The sequence below is a fragment of the Marmota marmota genome, unplaced genomic scaffold (assembly GCF_001458135.2).
Source record: "Marmota marmota marmota unplaced genomic scaffold, marMar, whole genome shotgun sequence".
NCBI classification, from domain to species: domain Eukaryota; kingdom Metazoa; phylum Chordata; class Mammalia; order Rodentia; family Sciuridae; genus Marmota; species Marmota marmota.
The window spans coordinates 4,740,554-4,762,056 of NW_025999900.1; the positions used below are offsets into that span (position 1 = coordinate 4,740,554).

The window sequence follows — 21,503 nt, forward strand, 5'->3', positions numbered from 1 at the left end:
GGTATTGGGGATTGAACCCAGTGATGCTTTGCTACTGAGCCACATCCCCAGCTCTTTTTATTTCTTATTTTGAGAGAGGTCTCATGAAGTTGTTTAGGGCCTCACTAAGTTGCTGAGGCTGGCCTTGAATTTGTGATTGTCCTGCCTCAGCCTCCGGCCTCCAAGTTACTGGGTTTATAGGCACTACTATGCCTGGCCACGTTTCCTTTTTTAAATTACTTTTTTGCTTGCTGGCAAGCATGAATATCATGTTAATTACTATATATTAGTTTTTCTGTTGTAGAACTTCACGTAAATTGAATCATACGGTGTATATTTTTTGTTGCTAGTATCTTTTTTCAAGTGTGTCTTGGAGATTTAGCTTTGTTGTGCATATCCATAGTTTGTTTTTACTGATAATAGTATTCCATTTTATGAATGTGCCATAAATTATCCATTCATTTGTTGAAGGCTGTTATAAATAAGGTGGCCATGTACATTCTTGTACAATTCTTTTATATACATATGTTTTAATTTTCCTTTGTAAATATGTAAAAATAGACTTGTTGAATTATATGGTAATTATATATTTAACTTTGCAAGAAACTTTCAAGTTATTGTTTTTCTTTTTTCTGTTTTCTGGAAGAATTTGTGTACAACTGTAGTTATAGCTTCTATAGAAGTCACACATAAAGCCATATGGGCCAGGAGTTTTCTTTGTGGGAAGGTTTAGAAATCCACATTTAAATTCAGCTAATGAGGAGATGAATGACTTCCATTTACTTTTGTCACTTGAACAGTTTTCTATTCATAATGATATTTATTGTAAGGTGGCATCTTTGTGGTGAAGTTATGAAGCACTACAGAGTCTGAAACTAAGCTCTTGTTAATCGTGTAGTTGACCCTTCCAGCAGTTTTCTCACTGACCTCACTATGTGTAATTTTTATTTCTCTGTCTTCACCTTAACTTTTCCTCCTGAGTACCTTACTCTGTTCTTAAACCTTCCCAGAGAATTTCATAAAATTTCAGATGTTTTGGGGTATTTTTGTCTAGAAGTTCTATTTTTTTGTTATATGTAGTTTTTTCTGAACACACTGTTTTCTTTAAATCTTATTATATGTTTTGTTAGTTGTTTTAGTTGTTTTCTGCTGTTATCATTTTTAGTGTTTTGGGAATTGTTTCAGATGGGTTATGGATTAATTTTCCTCTCGATTGTCACTCTAATAAGAAAATATTTTTGGCAAGCTAATTCATAATTTTTCAACCATACCTCTATTGATAGGGAATTATGTGCTCCCCCACCACCCTCTGCCAGTTTGCATTCATTGCAAACCATGCTGTACCAAATAACCTTATGAATACATTTTGTTCACATGTTAAGACGTATCTTAGTATACATTCTTGCTAGTATTCTTTCTTGTTTGAGGGCACGAATATATAACTATTTTATATATAATACCATATTGCTCTTTGCATAAGGCACACATATTTATATTAATTAAATAAATGCTGACTTATTTTTAATGAATTAGACAACACCCCTTCAATGAACATGGTTCATAGAAGAGCAGGACAAACTTTTGGTCTGCCATTTGGTTTTACAGAAGATCGTCACATTACTCATTGTCTTTAATATTGAAGTGAAGTTGCATGAATATGTGACTATTGGTCATTTTCGTATTTGTTAGATTTAAGAATAGTCAATTTGGCAGTGTTATAAATGGTACTGCATCTATTCTTTTTTTAATATAATGATTGAACTATTTTTATATTTGGGAACTGGGGGTGGAGGGGAATGGGTAGTTAACAGTCAAAGGATCTAGTTTCTTTTAATCCTAGAAATCTACCTGACAGATAATCCCTATAATTAACAATACTGTTTTGTATACTAAAAATTTGTTAAGAGGATAGAGCTTATAGAAAGTGTTATTATCAAAGATAACAATAATATCAATGATAATAATGAAAAATACAATAAGAGGGTAAGAGAATACTTTTGGAGATTGTGGATAGGTTGATGATATAGATTTTGGTGATGGGTTCTCAGGTGTATACTATCTCCAAACTCATTAGGTTATGCATATAAACTATATACAGCTTTTTTTTTTTTAAAAAAAGGAATGTAATCCTTTTTGCTTAAAAGGAATGTAATCCTCTGTGCCCAGCTAATAGACTGTATTTTAACAAATCATACATACATGGAGTATAACTTCCCTTTCTTGTGTTTGTACATGATATGGAGTTACACTGGTTCATGTATTCATATATGAACATAGGAAAGTTATGTCTGATTAATTCTACTTTTTTTCGCATTCCTTTCCCCCCACTTTCCTGTCCAGTCTGGTCAACCTCTACCCCCCCACCCCTAATCCCCCATTTTGAGTCAGTATCTGCATATCAGAGAGAAATTTAGCCTTTGGTTTTTGGGACTGGCTTATTTCACTTAGCATAATAGTTTCCAAGTTTCATCCATTTATTGGCAAATGCCATAATTTCTCTCTTCTCTGTGGTTGAGTAATATTCCATTGTGTATATGTACCACATTATCTTTATCCATTCATCTGTTGAAATGTACCTAAGTTGGTTCCATACCTTAGCTATTGTGAATTGAGCTGCTATAAATATTGATGTCGTCACATGACTACTGTATGCTGATTTTGTGTCCTTTGGATATATACCTAGAAGTGGGATAACTGGATCACATGGCGGCAGTTTCATTCTAGGTTTTCTGAGGAATCTCTATATACTGCATTCCAGGGTGGTTGCCCCAATTTGCAGCCTCACCAGTAATGTATGAGTGTACCTTTCCCCCCACATTCTCACCAACATTTATTGTTGCTTGTCTTTTTTTTTTTAATATTTCATTGATTTATTTTTTTTAAATACACAACAGCAGTGGAATGCATTACAATTCTTATTACACATATAGAGCATAATTTTTCATATCTCTCTATATAAAGTATGTTCACACCATTCATGCCTTTTTACATGTACTTTGTTTTTTTTTTTGCATTACAATTCTTAATACACATTTATACCACAATTTTCATATCTTTGTATATAAAGTATGTTGACACCCAATTCAAGTCTTCATAAATGTACTTTGTATAATGATGTCCATTACATTCCACCATCCTTGCTAATCCCCTGCCCCCTCCCTTTCCCTCCCACCCCTCTTCCTTATCTAGAATTCATCTAATCCTCCCATGTTTTCCACTTGTCTTCTTGATAATTGGCATTCTGACTTTAGTGAGATGAAATCTCAATGTAGTTTTGCTTTGTATTTCTCTAATTGTTAGTGATATTGAACATTTTTTATATATATTTGTTGACCCTTTGTAAAAATTTCTTGTTCTGTGAAATGTCTGTACTTTTTTTGTTTTTTTGGTGTTTTTTTGAGTTTTTTATATATCCTGGAGATTAATGCTCTGAGGTGCAGGTATCAAAAATTTTCTCCCACTCTGTAGTCTGTGTATGTTCTTGATTGTTTCCTTTGCAGTGAAGAAGCTTTTTAGTTTGATACAATCCAATTGTTGATTCTTGATTTTACTTCTCTTACTTTAGGAGTTGGGCTGAGAAATTTGATTCGTAAGCTGACATGATGGATATTTGAACCTACTTTTTCCTTTAGTAGGTATAGGGTCTCTGGTCTAATGCCTTAGGTCCTTGATCCACTTGGAATTGAGTTTTTTGCAGGGTGTGAGATAGAAGTCTAATTTCATTTTATTACACATGGATTTCCAGTTTTCCCAGCACCACTTATTGAAGAGGATATACCATTTATTGAAGAGGCTATCTTTTCTTCAATGCATGTTTATGGCTCCTTTGTCTAGTAGGAGATAACTGTATTTATGTGGTTTGTCTCAGTATTTTTCATTCTGTACCATTGATCTTCATGTCTTTTTTTTTTTCCTTTTTTTGCGTGAATACTATGCCATTTTTGTTGCTGTAGCTCTGTAGTCTAATATAAGGCCTGTTATTGTGATGCCTCCTTGTTTTTCTTGCTGAGGATTGCTTTGGCTATTCTGGGTCTCTTGTTTTTCCAAATGAATTTCATGACTGCTTTTTCTGTGAAGAATGTCATCAGAACCTTAATAGGAATTGTATTAAGTCTGTATAGCTGTTTTGGTAGTATGGCCATTTGACAATAATATTTCTTCCTATCCAAGAACATGGGAGATTTTTTTTCATCTTTTAAGGTCTTCTTCAATTTCTTTCTTTAGTGTTCTATAACTTTCATTGTAGAGGTTTTTCACCTCTTTTTTAGATTGATTCCTAAGTTTCTTTTCTTTTTTTTTTTTTTTTTTTTTGAGGCTATGTGAATGGGATAGTTTTCCTAATTTCTCTTTCAGTTGATTCATCACTGATATATAGAAATGCAGTTGATTTATGGATGTTAATCTTGTGTCCTGCTACTATGCTGAATTCATTTGTGAGTTCTAGAAGTTTTCTGCTGGAGTTTTTGGGTCTTCTAAATATAGAATCATGTTGTCAGCAAACAGAGATAGTTTGAGTTCTTTTCCTGTTTGTATCCCTTTAATTTATTTCTTCTGTCTGATTGTTCTAGTTAGGACAATGTTGAATAGAAGTGATGAAAGAGGGCATCCTTGTCTTGTTCTAGTTCTTGAAAGAATGCTTTCAGTTCTTCTCCATTTAGAATGATGTTGGCTTTAAGTTTTGCATATATAGCTTTTACAGTGTTGAGGTATGCTCCTACTATACCCAGTTTTCTAGTATTTTGAATATGAAGTGTTGTATTTTGTCAAATGCCTTTTCTATATCTATTGAGATAATTATATGATTCTTGATTTTAAGTCTATTGATGTGATGTATTATGTTTATTGACTTCTGTATGTTGAACCTATGTTGAACTGTTTGCCCCTGAGATGAAGCCACTTGATATGTTGCACTATCTCTTTTTTTAAAAATATTTTTTAGTTGTGAATGGACCTTTATTTTATTTATTTTTATGCAGTGCTGAGAATATAACCCAATGCCTCGCATATGCTAGGCAGATGCTCTACCACTAAGCCACTACGCCAGCCCCTGCACTGTCTTTTAAATATGTTTTTAATGCAATTTGCAAGTATTTTCTTTAGAATTTTTGCATCTGTGTTCATCAGGGATATTGGTCTGAAATTTTCTTTCCTTCATTTGTCTTTGTTTGGTTTTAGAATCTAGGTGATACTAGCTTTATAGAATGAGTTTGGAAGAGTTCCTTCCATTTCAATTTGATGGAATAATTTGAGGAGGATTGGTGTTAGTTCTTATTTGAAAGTCTGAAAGAACTCTGCTGAGGATCCATCTTGGGATTTTCTTTCTTGTTAGGTTTTTGATGGCATCTTTAATTTCATTGCTTGATATTGATCTATTTAAAATTTCTATGTCCTCCAATTTGGGTAGATTTTATTTGCAGCATTTATAATGGCACCCACTAGACACATGTGCTGTTGAGCAAGTGTTATTTGCTTAATGTGACTGAGGAGATAAATTATTATTATTATTATTATTATATTTATTTTTTAGTTTTCGGTGGACACAACATCTTTATTTTATTTTTATGTGGTGCTGAGGATCGAACCCAGCGCCCCGCGCATGCCAGACGAGCACGCTACTGCTTGAGCCACATCCCCAGCCCCTATTATTATTATTATTATTCCTCCTCCTCCTCCTCCTCCTCCTCCTCCTTTTTGTTTTTTGGTACTGGGAATTGAACCCAGAGGTACTTAACCACTGAGCCACATCCTCAGCCTTTTTTTGTAATTTATTTAGAGACAAGGTCTTGTGAGTTGCTTAGGTCCTTGCTAAGTTGCTGGGGCTAGCTTTGAACTAGTGATCCTCCTGCCTCAGCCTCCCAAGCTACTGGGATTACAGGCATATGCCACCATGCGCGGCGATAAGTTCTTAATTTTAATTCTAACTTAAATAGTTGCATATGGTTAGTTGCTAGTGGTTTTTTATGCAGACAGTGTAACTCTAGGACTTAAAATATATATCTTTAAGTCATTAGTCTACCTTCAAAATAACGTATCAGTTTCTCTGTAATAAAACAATTTACTATAGTACCTATTTCCTCCCTCCTGTCCTTTTATGTTTGTACTTTTATATATGTTGTAAGCCCATGTTGTAAGCCCAATGATACATGGTTGTCATGTTTTAATTATCTCTTTTAAAGTGATTAAATTAAGAGAAAATGTCTATGCTTTTTGGATTTTATCATTTCTGGTACTTTTTTTCTTTGTTTAGATCTATTTCTTTCTGTTGTCATACTCCTCCTTTTTAAAAGGCTTAATTTACCATTATTTATAGTGTAGTTTTTTTTTTTTCTGACAGAACTTTATTTTTCAGCCTTTTTGTTTTCTGGGAAAATCTTAGTATTGCCCTCATTTTTGCAGTATGTTTTCACTGAGTATAGAATTCTGAGTCAACATTTTTCCTTCTTAGATATTTTAGGATGTTGTTCCACTGTCTTCTGACTAGCATTGTTTTTGACACGAAGTTATGTTCCCATTCTTTTTCCCTGTAATATTTTTTTTCTTGTTACTGATAGAGTTTTCTCTCTGTATCTTGTTTTTCAGCAGTTTTATGTACATTGAAAATTTATCCTGCTAGTAATTCTCTGCATTCCTTTGATCTATGGTTATATTTCACTTACTTTGGAAAATTCTTTGCTAACATCTTTAAAAATGTGTCTTCAGGCTCATTCGTTTCCCCTTACCTTCTTGAACTCCATTTACACATGTTTTAGGTCAGTTCTATTGTCCCACAGCTTTCGAATTCCATATTCTGTTTGTTGGATCTTTTTTCTCCTCCTTGGGTTTCATGCAGAATAATATCTATTGATCTTTCCTCAAACTCATTGTTTTCACCTTTAATTTTTTGATAATATTTTGAAGTTCTTTTTGTTTTTATGTTTATTTAGCATTTCTTCTCTGTTGAATTTCTCATTCATTTGTATTGCCCAAATGTTCCAAGAGTTTCTTTTAATATATTGATCATAATTATTCTAAATGTATTATCTTAATGTTCCAACACATTCATTTGAGTCTGGTTCTGATGTTTGCCTTTGAGAGTGGTTTGCTTTTCTTGCTTTTAAAGAGAATCTCATGATTTTTTTGGTATAGTATAGAAATTGTACATTAAGGGCTACAAAGACTGAGTTGAATTGTATTTATGATCAGCATGGGAACCCTTTTTCTTTGAGAGTGTGTCTACATAGATTGGGGCATGGGGTAGGGATATGTCAGTCTCTAATTGAGTTTGGTTTCTTGTTGTTATTGTAGTAGTTAACTGCACTAAATCACATTTAAAATCACTGCAATAGTGAGCTCCACAACAAGAATGATGCAGCAACAGCTAAGTGTGCTAATGTGTCTTCTTAGTGTTTACACTCTGTCCTTAGCCTTAGCAAGTCTTTGGATTTCTGCATTACAGGATGATCTCTTGCCATGTTCTTTGTAATAGTTAATGAACAATGTGCATTTTATATGGATTTTTGTTAATATTTTGTTATCTTTTTAAAAAAATATTGTAATTTTATTTTGAAAGGCAGTTAATTTACTTTTGGATCATTTTGATTCTTTTTTGCATCTTATTTGAAACCCCCTAGAGGACTTTGCTAGCATAGCATTTATTCCTGGGCTGGAGTCAATAAACTTTGGTTTATGAGACAAATCTGGTCCACAGCATGTTTTTGTATAGTTCATGAACTAAGAATGGTCTTTACATTTTTTAAGGGTTATAAAGAAACAGAAATAAAAATTAAGAATATATGACAAAGCCTGTATATGTGCCATGTAGCCTAAGATGTTTGTCGTCTTGCTCATGCAGAAAACATTTTTTTGATTTCTGATTGCTTAACCCTAACTTCTATGATGTTTTATTTCTTAGGATTTTACTGAATTCTCCAGGCTTCCTACGTGGTGTTTTCACTATATTTGGTTGGAATTCTATTCTCTGAGAGACTGATAGATTTTAGTTATCCATGTTTAATTTTGTTTCCTGTGATAATTTTTCTGTTAGCAGCCTCAGGAGCTCTTACTCTGCATGTACTTCTTAGTATGCATACGTATCTTAGTATATAGCCAAAGACTCAAAGGATCTCCTTTACAAATTTTTGAAGGTTTTTCTCTGGACAGCTACATCCTTTTTAGTACACTGATGTGCAAATTCTACCCTCCTTAAACTTTCTGAACTTGGATCTCTGTCTTCTCTTCTGAGGACGATGGGTGTGCTTTGTTTGAGTTATGTCTTTTTATGTTGATGTTCAGTAAATGCTCCTAGGCAGCTGAAGTGATCAATATTAACTTTATTGTTAACATTCTTTCAGGCATTGCAATTGTGTCTGTCCATTGCTCCATATTTGAAAACAATTTTCCTAAAACAAAACAAAACAAAAAAACTCCCAAATAACCACCCCCCCCCCTTTCATGATGCTGGGGATCAAACCTAGGGGCTTGCATGTGCTAGGCAAGTGCTTTATCAATGAGCCATATCCTCAGACCCTTTAAATATGTTAAAGTTTTCTAGTTTTTATGTGTGAGGCTATCTAATGCCAATTTTCCCATCATGGTTGGAGGTGGAACCCTGTTTAATAAATATTAAAACCAAAAATTCTGGTATTTTAATCTGTTTAATCTTTTTATTTTCTAGAATTTTTTTTGGTTTTATAGTTTTTATTAAGGGTATTTGCAGGATATGTAGGACATATAATTAAGAATCACTTTTGTCCTGCATCTTGAATTTCATTTTTGTGTCCTAAGCTTTGTACAACTTGCTGAGAACAGAAAATAATACATTAATTGAAGACTGGCTCCTTAGCTTAGTATGGAAGGTAGACATAATATATTAATTATCTATTGCTACATAATAAATTGCCCTAAGATACAGTCTCAGAAGTTCAGTCAATGGTTGTCCAACTCTGTAGCTCTGGGCCTGTGGGGAGGCTGAACATCATGGCATAAGAGTGTAGTTGAGGAGCATTGCTCAGTTCTTGGCAGCCAAGAAGCAGAGAGAGAAAGAGGGAGTGCCCTTAGGGAATGTCTTGCCAACCCTTTTGAGCACTCCCACAGTGATCTACCTCCTCCAGCATGTTCCAGCTGTCTTAGTTACCAACCGGTTAGTCCATTGAAACTAGGGTGGAGGTGGACTGATCAGGTTACATTTCTCATAATTTAATCACTTTATCTCTGAATATTTTCTGCATTAAAGTAGAGCTTTTGTGGGATATCTCATCCAAACCATAACAGCTGGATCATTTGGCTGTGCTATATCATCTAGCTCAGTTCTTGCAAAAGCCTTCCATCAAAATGTGTGCCAAAGTTGCTGTCATCTCAAAGTTTGATGGGTGATGGTTCAATTCCAGGGTCACTCATGTGGTTGTTGGCAGAATTTAACAACCTTGTGAGGCACTTGTGGCCTTAGGACTGAAGATCTCAGTTCTTTATTGGTTATTGACTAGAGGCTGCCCTTATTTCCTTTCATGGGTCTTTCATTAGGACAGTTCACAGAATGGTAGCTTGTTGTATCAGAATGACCAAGTGGAATGAGCAAGCAGAGAATATTCGAGCAAACAAAACTTCTAATCTTTTATAACCTTATCAATTTTCTGTATCCAATTTAAGAAGCAAGTCACTAGGTCTAGCCCACACTCAAGAGGAGATAACACAAGGGCATGAATACTGGATATAGGGATCATTGGTGAGCTTTTCTTTTTTTCCACCCAGTACAAAGGATTCAACCCAGGGGTGCTTTTCCTTTGAGCTCCCCTTTATTTGAGATAGAGTCTTCCCAAGTTGACCTGGCTGGCTTCAAACTTGAAATCCTCCTGCCTTAGCCTCCTGAGTTGCTGGGACTATCAGCATGTGCCATGGTGCCAGCTGTTGGAAGCTATTTTAGAAGCTGCCCACAATCAAATATGGCATATTAATTATAATAAATAATTTAATTGGATCTATAAAATAATGTAACAGCATTAACATACACTGAATAATGATTTACTTTGTGTTGTGCTAAATGTTTCCCATAGATTATTTTATTTAAGCCTTTCCCAATGTTCTCTGGAAGAAATAGTGTGCATTATTGCTGTTTTACAAGTTAAAAAAATAGAAACTCACTGAGGTTACCTAGCCATGATACAGTAGAACTGAGACTTAAGTACAAGCACTGTTGATTCTAGGACACATAATTTTAATCTCCACATTTTATCAGCATTAAAATAAAATTATCTTTTATTAATACTTCTTCTGAGCCAAGCATTTTAATAAATACTTTATGTATATGAACCTCATTTAAGCCTCACAGCAACTCCTTTAAAACTCCTGATCTTACCGATTCTGTACACCAGCTTCCAGATTTAAGAAGTACTTTAAAAAATTACATATATTTGTTGTTCCAGAGATATTAAGCAAAAATAATTTAGTTTCTCTAAATTGCAAAAGAAGTGAGCCATTTAAAAACCTTAGTACCTTTAAAAAGGGATATTACTAATTAAATAAATTTGCAGAAGGAAGCCTGACACCTTTCAATCCTTAATATTCTGTTAAAGAAGGGTACTAGGTGACTCTTAAACAGGCATAAATTCAACCCACCCTGATAAGAAATTCGGTAAATACAGCTACATGAATTTTTGCCAGAAATTACCTCATGATAAGATAATGTCTATATATGTAATATTGAAATATTTTTTACTAATAAATTTTAAATATTTTCACTAATAATTGCAGAAAGGAGTGGCTTTCATGTCTCTCAGACAGTCTAAAATCACACTGTTGTCTTTGCATGTGAATATTCTAGAGGCAGAAAATAAGAAAAGAGAAATTATTTTAACATGGTTTACAGGTGAACCATTAGGTTGCTGATATTATAGCTTTTTAGATCAGTTCATTGGTCTGAAAATATATTGTAGATATATGTTGAAAATAAATTCTTAAATTTAGAAGTGTTTTTATTTTTTTAACCATTTTCCTTAATGATAGTACTTTCTCTGCAATCATATTTCTTACATGGGGCATAAATGCAGTTGACACTGATATACTAGGTATGTCATGTATGGCATTCTTCTCTCATTCACTTATTTATTCATTCAAAAGTATTCATTTGCCTACTTAGAGCCAAGTACTGTCCTGTGTGCTTAGGGTGTGTCAGTGAACTAAACAAAAGTTATGGAGTTTCTATTTTAGAAAGCATGGTTCAAACAGTTAGTAAACATCATAGGTAAGTAAGCAGGCATGCACCATGGTTAGTCTATAGGGAGAAAAATTCTATATCCGCGTCTTAAAATCATGCTAATGAAACTACATAGAAAACTACTCATTTTTAAGCTTGACTTGGTTTCCTTGACCCCATTTTAAAATATTGGCTAAGTAAAATCCTGGGAAACATTCCCTCCAAAAACTGAGTTAAAATGATGTCATTAATAAAGAAAATGGGGTTGGGAGGGAGAGCAAAGGAGGAAGATTACCTCTAGATAGGAAATAGGGGTGGGATGGAAAGGGAGGGAGAAGGGGAATAGAATGGAAGGTGAAAGGAGACCCTCATCATTATACAAAATACATGTATGAAGATATGAATTTGGTGTCATCATACCTTATATATAATCAGAGATATGATAAATTATTGTATAATGGTGTATTAAGACTTATAATGCAAAATAAATTAAAAAATAGAACAAAAAGAGCACACATTAAAAAAGTAATAAAAAAGAATACAAATAATAATAAATATTAGGATGTGGGGGAAAGGTACATTCATACATTGTTGCTGGGACTGCTAATTAGTACAACCACTCTGGAAAGCAGTAGGTGCTTCCTTAAGACTAGCCACATCAACACAATATAACCCAGCTGTCCCACTCCTTGATATTTATCCAAAAGAATTAAAATCAGCATACTATCAAAATATAGGCACATAAGTATTTTTAGTATGAAATTCACAATTATAGAATTTGCTGGTAAAGAGAACTGGAAAACATCTTGCTAAGTGAAATAAGAAGAAAATCAATAAAAACAGAAAATCAAGGGTTGGACCATATGGAAGCAAAAGAAGGGGAAAAAATGGGAGGAGGGAATTGGATATTATAAAGATATAGGGAAGACCAGTGGAGTGGAAGGAGATGGAGAGGGAGGAGGGAAAGGAAAGGGGAGGAAATACAGGGAAATTTTGAAAAAAAAAAAAAAAAAAAAGAAAGAAAATGACCATGTTTTGCTCCTACAATAATCTCTTGCTTTTTACAACTCATAATCTCATTATTGCTATATTGTGTAGTAAATTAATATCTTATATTTTTTCCCCCAGAACTGGAAATTAAACCAAGGGACATTCTACCACTGAGCAACATGACACCCCTTTTTTTTTTTTTTTTAAATTTTGAGACAGTCTCTCATTAAGTTGCTGAGTTTGACCTTGAACTTGGGATCATCATGCCTGAGCCTCCCAAATCACTGGAATTAGAGGCATACTTCACTGTGCCTAGTTTATCTTGGGTACTTTTGTTAGTGGTTTAATAAAATCTAAAGTACTTTGTATTACAAAATTTATGTTTCTGTAAACATTTGTTACTATTTAAGTTATATCATTTGCTAGCTTTGAATATTCATGATAATTTTTTGTTATAATTCCAAGTAAAATTTTCAACACATCTTATTTTTATCATAAATTATTCATTTTTTTTAGAATACTGTCTTTGTGGTTGTTTATAATAGTTGTCTTTCTGATTTTTTTTTTTTTGCTATAAAGGGAAAGAAAATTTTAATATGTATCGTAATAGCTTGGGATTAAATGGGATATAGGTTCAGCATATGGTTTGATAGCATTTTTCAGTGTTGTCACAAAATATTAACTCAAATGTTAGTTCTTAACAGTTTTTGTTGACTTAATTAAATTCATTCCTTAGGTCATCAGAGTGGATTCATTTTTTAATTTTTTAATCAGGAAACTGAGTGTCTACATTGTTTCTACATAAAATTACAAGTATACCTCATGTTACAAGATCTTTTACCTGAAATGTGAAATAGACATGAATTATTCTTACGTTTTGATGAATAGATTGGGATACCTAAGATTAGAGGAATAGGGTTTTAAGAAGGATTTTTGAGAAAGGGACAGGAGTTGACAAAAAAGAGTATTATTGATAGATTTGAGAATATTATTAAAGCAATAGATATCAAATTTTCACTTGGGATACTACCTTTCGGTTTTCAAACAGTTCTCAGTGAGTACAGTTCTTTTAATTTTATGTTTTAGTCAGTATACAACACTGAGATCATGGTAAATAGTGTAGAAATAAAATGGGAATAAAATAGTGTTTCTACTGAGTAGAATAGGGGAATAGGGAAAAATAGGGGTGGAGAAACAACTCATGAACTCATATGCTGTGTTGCAGGAGTTTTTCCACACCTGCCACAGGCATCCTGTACCTCTTGCAGAAGGTACACTGGGTTAACCCCAGGTACCCTGTCAGCATCTGATGGACAAACCAGCAGTCTACCTACCCTGGCTGCACTCTTGAGCCAACTCCAGCTGGTTTCTTGCACAGGCACACTACAAGAACCTCCTGATGGATCTTTACTTTTCTGCTCATTAAGACTGATTACCACATGTACTCATACATCCCTTAACTATATAATTAGATACAATAACGTTGAGCAGGGTTTCACAAAGGGAGTTCCCAATTCCAAAGAACTTCATCTACTTTGAATCCTTGCTTTTGAATACTAATTTTCTTAAACAATATAAACCACAACCCACCTAGGTCTGTGCCACAGCTCAGGTCTTGAGCATGCACACATCTTCTTTAGTGTGTCTTTTGCTTTTTCAATAAACCTCTTCCTTTGCTACTGAAACTTGATATATCTTGAAATTGCTTTCCCAGAGAGGTCTAGAGCCTAAAGGATTCAAGTAGAAGTCTATGCTTCAAGAGACTTCCTTGGACCTCTTACTAGTGATACAATGACACTCATTTGAAGAGATTTTCTCCACTTTGAATACTTGGTTATTTATAAACATGAAATTTGAGGTTTGGAAGTAGAAAAATAGTGGCCCTGTCAAAATTTTGAACCTTTTCTCTAACTTTTCTATTTAATATTTAATCTTTTGTAACTGTTTAATTAGTGCTCATGTGCTACTCAAATTCAATCTTATACACAGTAACTCCCCCCCCTCCCCCGTTTCAGGGGAACAAAGATCAAACCCAGGGACTCTACCACTGACCTATATCCCCAACTCCACAGAAACTATTAATTTTTTTTCTCTTTTACAAGGAACTCTGTAGCTGGACAAATGATTTATTTTCTATACTCCGGAATTGTCAAATGGCTTTAAATTAAATTTTTGCTTACAAATTCTTTGGGAGAAACTAATTTTTGTTTCCAAGAGAATTCTAAAAGTAATGATGGACTGATGACAAATGAAACATGTAACTAAACCTGGGAAAGCATATGTATTTGTACTTTAAATGAATAGTAAAGATTTAACTGGATTAGATTTGTTGTGATTATTGGTATTTTTAATAAATTTCAGGAAAATGTAATCTAGCCTGATCCATTTGAACTTTTGCTTGTAATGTGTGGAGTAGTTGCCAGCTGATTAATGGCCATGATAGCCTTTGCTTCTCTAATATGCATGCCAACATTAGAATTTTTACTAAAAATGACAATTCAAACGGTCACCTACAGAATTAAGTGGTAAAATGGCAACTGGGCAGTGAGATGGAGGGGATGGAGTTGAGAATTTTAGGAATGAATTCACTCATACAGAGAACATGTTTTTCTTTGGAATAATGAACATATTAGTATGAAATATTTAATGGAAAATGTTTTGGTTTTGATTAGTCAAAGATACAATCTTTTACTTGCTATGTAAGCACTATTTAACAGCTGAAAGAAGGAAAAGTGATGGTGGCACTAGGAGGACTTTTAGGCATAGAGCTAATTAAACTGTTAACTAATAGAGCCCTAATATATGTGGTTGATTTAGCATGCAAATTTAAGCTTTTACTTTTTACTTGTTATTAGGTGGTTAGATTATCTTCCAGCCTGTTGACCAGCCAACACCCATGTGTTTCCTTTAACTCCATTAATCTCAGTATCTGCCAAATTATACTTTCAGTAATATAAATACATTTCTTACTCTTTCCGCAGCATGTAGAGTCCATGAAGCACAGGACAGTAAAGCTTCCTACTCCTATCACCACAAGGATCTCTTTCAAAGATTCACCACAGGACTACCAGAGAGACTAATTTGAAGCATCATGTGTTGAAACAACAGAAGTCTTTTCACCTGTTCACTTACTAGAAACAGTTACAATGTTTTCAATTCTTTGAGCTCCAGGAAGCCAGGGAAGTGAGTTGAAAATCTGAAAATGCGGCCATGGACTGGTTCCTGGCGTTGGATTATGCTCATTCTTTTTGCCTGGGGAACCTTGCTATTTTATATAGGTGGTCACTTGGTTCGAGATAATGACCACCCTGATCACTCTAGCCGAGAACTATCCAAGATTCTGGCAAAGCTTGAACGCTTAAAACAGCAGAATGAAGACTTGAGGCGAATGGCTGAATCTCTCCGGTAGGTTATAAAATACTGAAGGAAGAACAATGAAATGTTGTACTTTGTTTTTAGATATAAGGCCTCATTCAGCTGTTGAAAATAGGCAATAATTTCTGTAAACTGATGTCTTTACAAAAATTTAACTGTCTTAATGTAGGGTATTTTAAAAAAAAGTTTTAGTTATAAATGGAAACAATACCTTATTTATTTTTATGTGGTGCTGAGGATCGAACCCAGTGCCTCATGCATGCCAGGCAAGCACCCTACCACTGAGCCACAATCACAGCCCCATTATAGAGTATTTTTTATACTAATGATACCTGTTTATATTCAATATAGAGAATTCTCCATAGTGGCATATCATGTCTTGCATATGAATCTTATAGAAAAATTGGGCCATTTAATTTTAAAACATTTTATTTATGGTTATCTTTTGCATTGTGAAAATTTTGATAAATTGAACCCAAACTATATATGATTTAAATGAGTATATATTAAAATTCTTATCACATGGGCTATAACAAAGACATTATAACTTTTTAGAGTCTGAGTTAGTCTAACTACAACTTCTTAAAATAAAGAAACAAAAATTCACTATTGAATGAAACAGTTGGATCTGGAATGTGGAGAATGATCAACATTGCTGCTTCTAATGTGACATATATATTTGAAGGCATCAATTGTTTGAGAAACAGTTTCCTATTTTCATGGAAAAAATAAAGTTTATATAGATGATCTATATTTTTTCAAAATAACTGAGTTTAAAGGTTATGTAACATTTTCTAATTCCTCCACTTTAAATATGAAGATAATCATGTATTATATGCTTGCTATCTCTCAATACTGTTAAGGCTAGAAATGAAGATTTGAGAATCTTTACATTAGAGGTGGTATTTGACTCTAAAGAGAAGTGAAGTATAGAGATAAAGAGCTGAATGTTATTTTCTTTTTGAGAAACATAAATAATGAGTGAAAAGTGGAAACATTTAATATTTTTAAAATTTTTATTTCTTTTTTACTAGTTCTTTTAGGTTATACATGGCAATAGAATTCATTTTGATGTAATTATAAAAGCATGGAATATAATTTGTTCTATTTCAGTCCCCGGTATGTCTTCTTCCCTACCCTCAAGCCACCTTCTGTTCCCTTCCCTCTATTGTACTGATCATTCTGCAATTATAGGTCCTTTTTTTTTTTTCAATTAGTGTCTTGTGGATGTACATGATGGTGAGGTTCACTGTGGTAAACTCATATGTACATAGGAATGTTAGGCCAGATTCATTCCACTGTCTTTCCCTATCCCATTTTTCTCCCTTCCCTTCATTCCCTTTTGTCCACTCCACTGATCTTTCTTCTATTCTCCAGCCCTCTTATTTTGCATTAATTTCAGAATATTAGAGAAAATATCCAACCTTTGACTTTTAGGGACTGGCTTATTTCACTTACCATGATAGTCTCCAGTTGCCGCAGTCTGACTGGGCTAAATAACCGGGGGGGTGATGAGCAACTTGTGAAGGTTGATACAGCGGGAGCCGCTTTATTGTCGGACAGCAGAGGTATTTATACCTAACTCATTATACACAGCTTGTTTCAATTAACATCATCCAGATACATCAATCAGCCATCTAGGAATCCTCATCATCTTAATTACACCCAGCTTAACTCAATTAACATAAACTAGATACAGCAGTCATTAAGGAATCTCCACATTTAATGGCTCGCTGGTGTTACTTCTCTAACCACTCCCTCTGGCAAAGCCATCTTGACTTGTTTACAGACCCTAACATCCAGTTCCAGCCATTTACTGGCAAGTGCCATGGAGTCATTCTTCTTTATGGCTGAGTAATATTCTATTGTGTATTTATACCATATTTTCTTTATCCATTCATCTGTTGAAGGACACTTGAATTGGTTCCATAGCTTAACTATTGTGAAACTGTTTTGTGTGCTGCTGTAAACACTGAGATGGCTGTGTCACTGAAGTATGATGGTTTTTAAATCCTTTTGATATACACCGAGGAGTGGTATAGCTTAGTCAGATGTTGGTTCCTTTCCTGGTTTTTTGAGGAATCTCCGTGTTGCTTTCTACAGTGGTTTCAACAATTTGCAGTCCCACCAATATGTATGAATGTACCCTTTTCCCCATATCCTCACCAACATTTATCGTTACTTGTATTCTTGGCAAAGTATTCTTGATATTTGTCATTCTGACTGTAGCGAAATGAAATCTTGGTGTTGTTTTAATTTGCACTTCTCTAATTGCTAAAGGTGTTGAACATTTTTTCAAATATTTTTGACTGTAGTTTTTCTTTTGAGAAGTATCTGTTTAGTTCCTTTGCCTATGTATTGATTGGATTATTTGGATTTTTTGGTGTTAAGTTTTTGAGTTCTTTGTAGTTCCTGGATGACAACTTCTTCGAGCTCAAGTACTTAATAAGTCTTGCTGTAATTTCACGTATAAATGTTTAGAAACACAGACTAAACAAAAGAGCACAATTTTATATATAGACACATAATTTCAGTAAATAACTGGTCATTTCCTCCTGATTAGACCCTTCCATAGACTTCCTTGGTGGGGCCATTTGAATGTCATCCAAAAGAATTTCATTTTAGAGGGAGGGAATTAATGGAAGAGCTGTAGATCGATCAGCATTGGGATATTTTTCTCACTATTGTAATTCAGCTAATATTTTAGACTCAATTTGATATATCATTCTTTTTCCTGTAAGAAAAATATGTTTATAAGCCAGAATATAGAGGATTAATTCAGATGTCTTTAATATTGGGTCATTTGTTTGAGATAAAGCATTTGGACTAGAATTGGAAAGCAACACGAAAGCCTTAAACTATGATTTTTTTAGATTTGGGACAATAATTTTAAAAGCAGTTATCTAATATGCCAAGTTTTTTTGATAGTGTTACAAATTTAGAAAGATAATTTTAAAATCTCTAATTTGAGGTATAAAAATATCCAAGTCCAATGTATGGGAAGTGCCTGTGTGTTGGGATTGGGGTGGGGGTGGGGGGAGCGCGGTTGCACATGCTCGAATGTGTGCAAAGTGCGCTTGTTTGACTTATTGATGAATACTTTCCATGCAGTAAAATTTGCTCCTTTTAGCATACACTTCTGAGTTTTGGCAAATATTCTCAGTTGTAATCACTACCACAATCAAGTTAAAAGGATAATTATACCTCCCCTCAGAATTCTGTTATTGTCCTTGTAATAAAGTCCCCACTAACCCACTCCTAACTTTGGCACCTGATGTGTTTGTTGTCCTATATTTTTTCTGTTCTAGAAAGTCATATAAATAGAACCATGCTGTATATAACTTTTGAGTCTGGCATTTCTAATTTAGCATGATGTATTTGAGATACATCAATGTTATCCTAAAAATTGGTTATTCATTCTTTTTTATTGCAGAGTTGTATTTTTATTCCTTTTTAATGCTGAGAAGTATTCCATTGTATACATATATCAGTTGTATTTTTTAAAAAATCCGTCAGTCAAGCACTTGTGAGCATTGAGTTATTTTTATTTTCTTGACATTTGTGAACAAAGCCACTATTAATCTTTGCTAAGTTTTTATTTCTCTTGGTTAAAGATGTAGGAGTGGGATTGCTGGGTCCTTTGTTAAATACATATTTGACTCCATAAGGAGATACCCAATGTTTTCTTGAGCACCTGTAACTTTTTGAAATTCCCACCAGTAAGGCTTGAGAGTTCCATTTCTTTTTGACCTTGGTGTAATACTTGTTACTGTCAGTTATTTTTATGTTAGCCTTTAAAAATATATATGTAGTATCATCCCATGGAGGTTTCAGTTTGCATTTCTATTTTGATGTTGAACATTTTTTCATGTTTGCATTTACCATTTATATATCTTTTTTATAATTTTTTCATATCTTTATTTTATTTTATTTTTATGTGGTGCTGAGGATTGAACCCAGTGCCTCATGCATGCTAGGCAAGTGCTCTACAACTGAGCCACAGCCTTAGTCCCACTCATTTATATATCTTTGATGAAATGTTTTTTGAATCTGTTGCCTCTTTTAAAAAATTGTTGTTTTATTATTGAGTTTAAAAAGCAGGTTTTTATATGTATCATACAAACTAATGTACAGACATGTATAAAATACAATATGATATAATATAGAAACAGTGGTTCTAGCTATGTATAGGGTCATTCATGTGACTGCAGTCATCTGGTGGCTCCACTGGCAGGGCAGGCCAAAATGACCTCAGTCACATGTTTGGCAATTTGTTGGGACCATCAGCTGGTTCCCTTCCATGTGTCCTTGTCAGCAATATAACCATATTTCTTCTTACATAGTACTGTTCAAGAGGGCAAGAGCAGAAATTGCAAGGTCCCTTGAGGTTTGGCATCAGTAATAGCACAGTGTCATTTCTACCATATCCTGTTGGTCATTCCAAGTTGAAAGGCCAACCCCATATTCAAAGAAATAGACTCCAATTCTTGGTTGGGGGAACTTCAGAAGAATTTGTAGCTACATATAACCTACCATTCTCACCTCCAAAAATAAGGTCGAGTAGATTTGATTATTTCAAATAATGGTGTTCTTAAACAAGCAGAGTTGAGTTTAGACTTGATTGATAGACGATAAGGAATGATAGTTGGTTTTCAGTAGAGGAATACTCAATGAAAATTGTAAGGAAGATTTATATTTTCAGATGCATTTGGAGATTTGCCTGACTGGAGTTAAGAAACTCTTACAATATTAATCTAGACATGAGATGAAACAAACTTAAACTAAAAATAATATTGAATCTTTTCGCTTTGGTATTTAGACTTCCTATGTGCTTAAATTTGCCTTTCCTCAGATACCTCTTTCTTGCTTTTATTTTATTTTTTTATTTTTACATTTAAAAAATTTGTTCTTTTTAGATATACAAGACAGTGTATTCTTGTGGTTGTATATGATATGGAGTTTCACTGGTGGCTTTCTTGCTTTTTAATTGCTAGCACATTAGGTACGCATGTGATGTTCTTTCTCTTTAAATCTTATAATCACTTTCTTCACCCTTTGGTGCATCATGTTCATCTTATCTCAGTCCTTAGTAATGATAAATTGCTTTCAGCTCATAGAATTTCTTTTTCTTGGGATTTGAATTGGCCACATTGCCTTTCAGAGTTGAAATTTGCTAGAAAGCACCCAGAAAATTATTGAAGTTTGTGCAGAAATTTCCTAAAATAATGAATCTCAAATTGGGTAGGTGTCAGATTTTTACATCATTATAAAATGTAAAGAATGCTTAATTGAAGAGTTTCCTCAACTTAAATCCTTGCTATTCTAGTGGCATTTATTTTTGAGAACACAGCTTTGAAAGATTCAAATGCAACTTTGGGGTACATTAATAAGGGTTTTTTTGTTTGGTTGGTTGATTCAATGAAGTGGAAGACACTTGTTCTGGAATTTAGATGTCAGCTGTAAAACTGTATATTTATAAACCTCAAAGAATTACCTTTTTTTTTCTTGAGCCACATATAACTTGCCTAGATGGATTATAGCCAAAGCATGAATTTTTCAGTGGAAAATTTGAACACTGAGTTAAGTAGGAAGGAATCTGAAATGGTTCTTCACAGGTCATATCTTGAGTCTCTTTAAGGAACTTGTATTGGAAAGTGGGAATGCCTTTGTTCTAGGTTGGAAGATTTGCTTCAGACCATCTCCTCTATAACTTCTCATCTCTCATGTAAGAAGTGTGCTTAGATTTCTAGAGCAAATGGTAAATTGGAATGTATAGAACACTTGTCATCTAGCTATAACTTACTATTTTATATAGCTTTTTTTTTCAACCTTAACATTCTTATTCCTTTCTTTTGGGAAAATGTTGGTGGAATGTTTAAGAAAAATGTATATTCTACTGTAGTTGGATCTGATCCTCTATGTCATTTAAGTCAGGTTAGTTAATTTTCTGAATTTGTACAGATTTAAAAATTTAAAAATTTTTGTTCTGTTA

General features: G+C 33.8%; 1 protein-coding gene across 4 annotated transcripts in view; it reads left to right on the top strand.

Annotated features, from left to right (window-relative positions):
• Positions 1-21,503, top strand: part of Fut8 (fucosyltransferase 8) — a 295,897-nt gene that overhangs the window by 133,458 nt on the left and 140,936 nt on the right. For 2 of the 4 annotated variants that reach the window (XM_015490234.2, XM_048798519.1), the window contains exon 3: positions 15,118-15,541. The exons of the other annotated variants lie outside the window; for them this stretch is intronic. In XM_015490234.2, coding sequence (XP_015345720.1) covers positions 15,339-15,541 — 203 coding nt within the window. In that variant the 5' untranslated portion in view covers positions 15,118-15,338. The remainder of the gene's footprint in view (positions 1-15,117; positions 15,542-21,503) is intronic. 4 annotated transcript variants of the gene reach the window in all.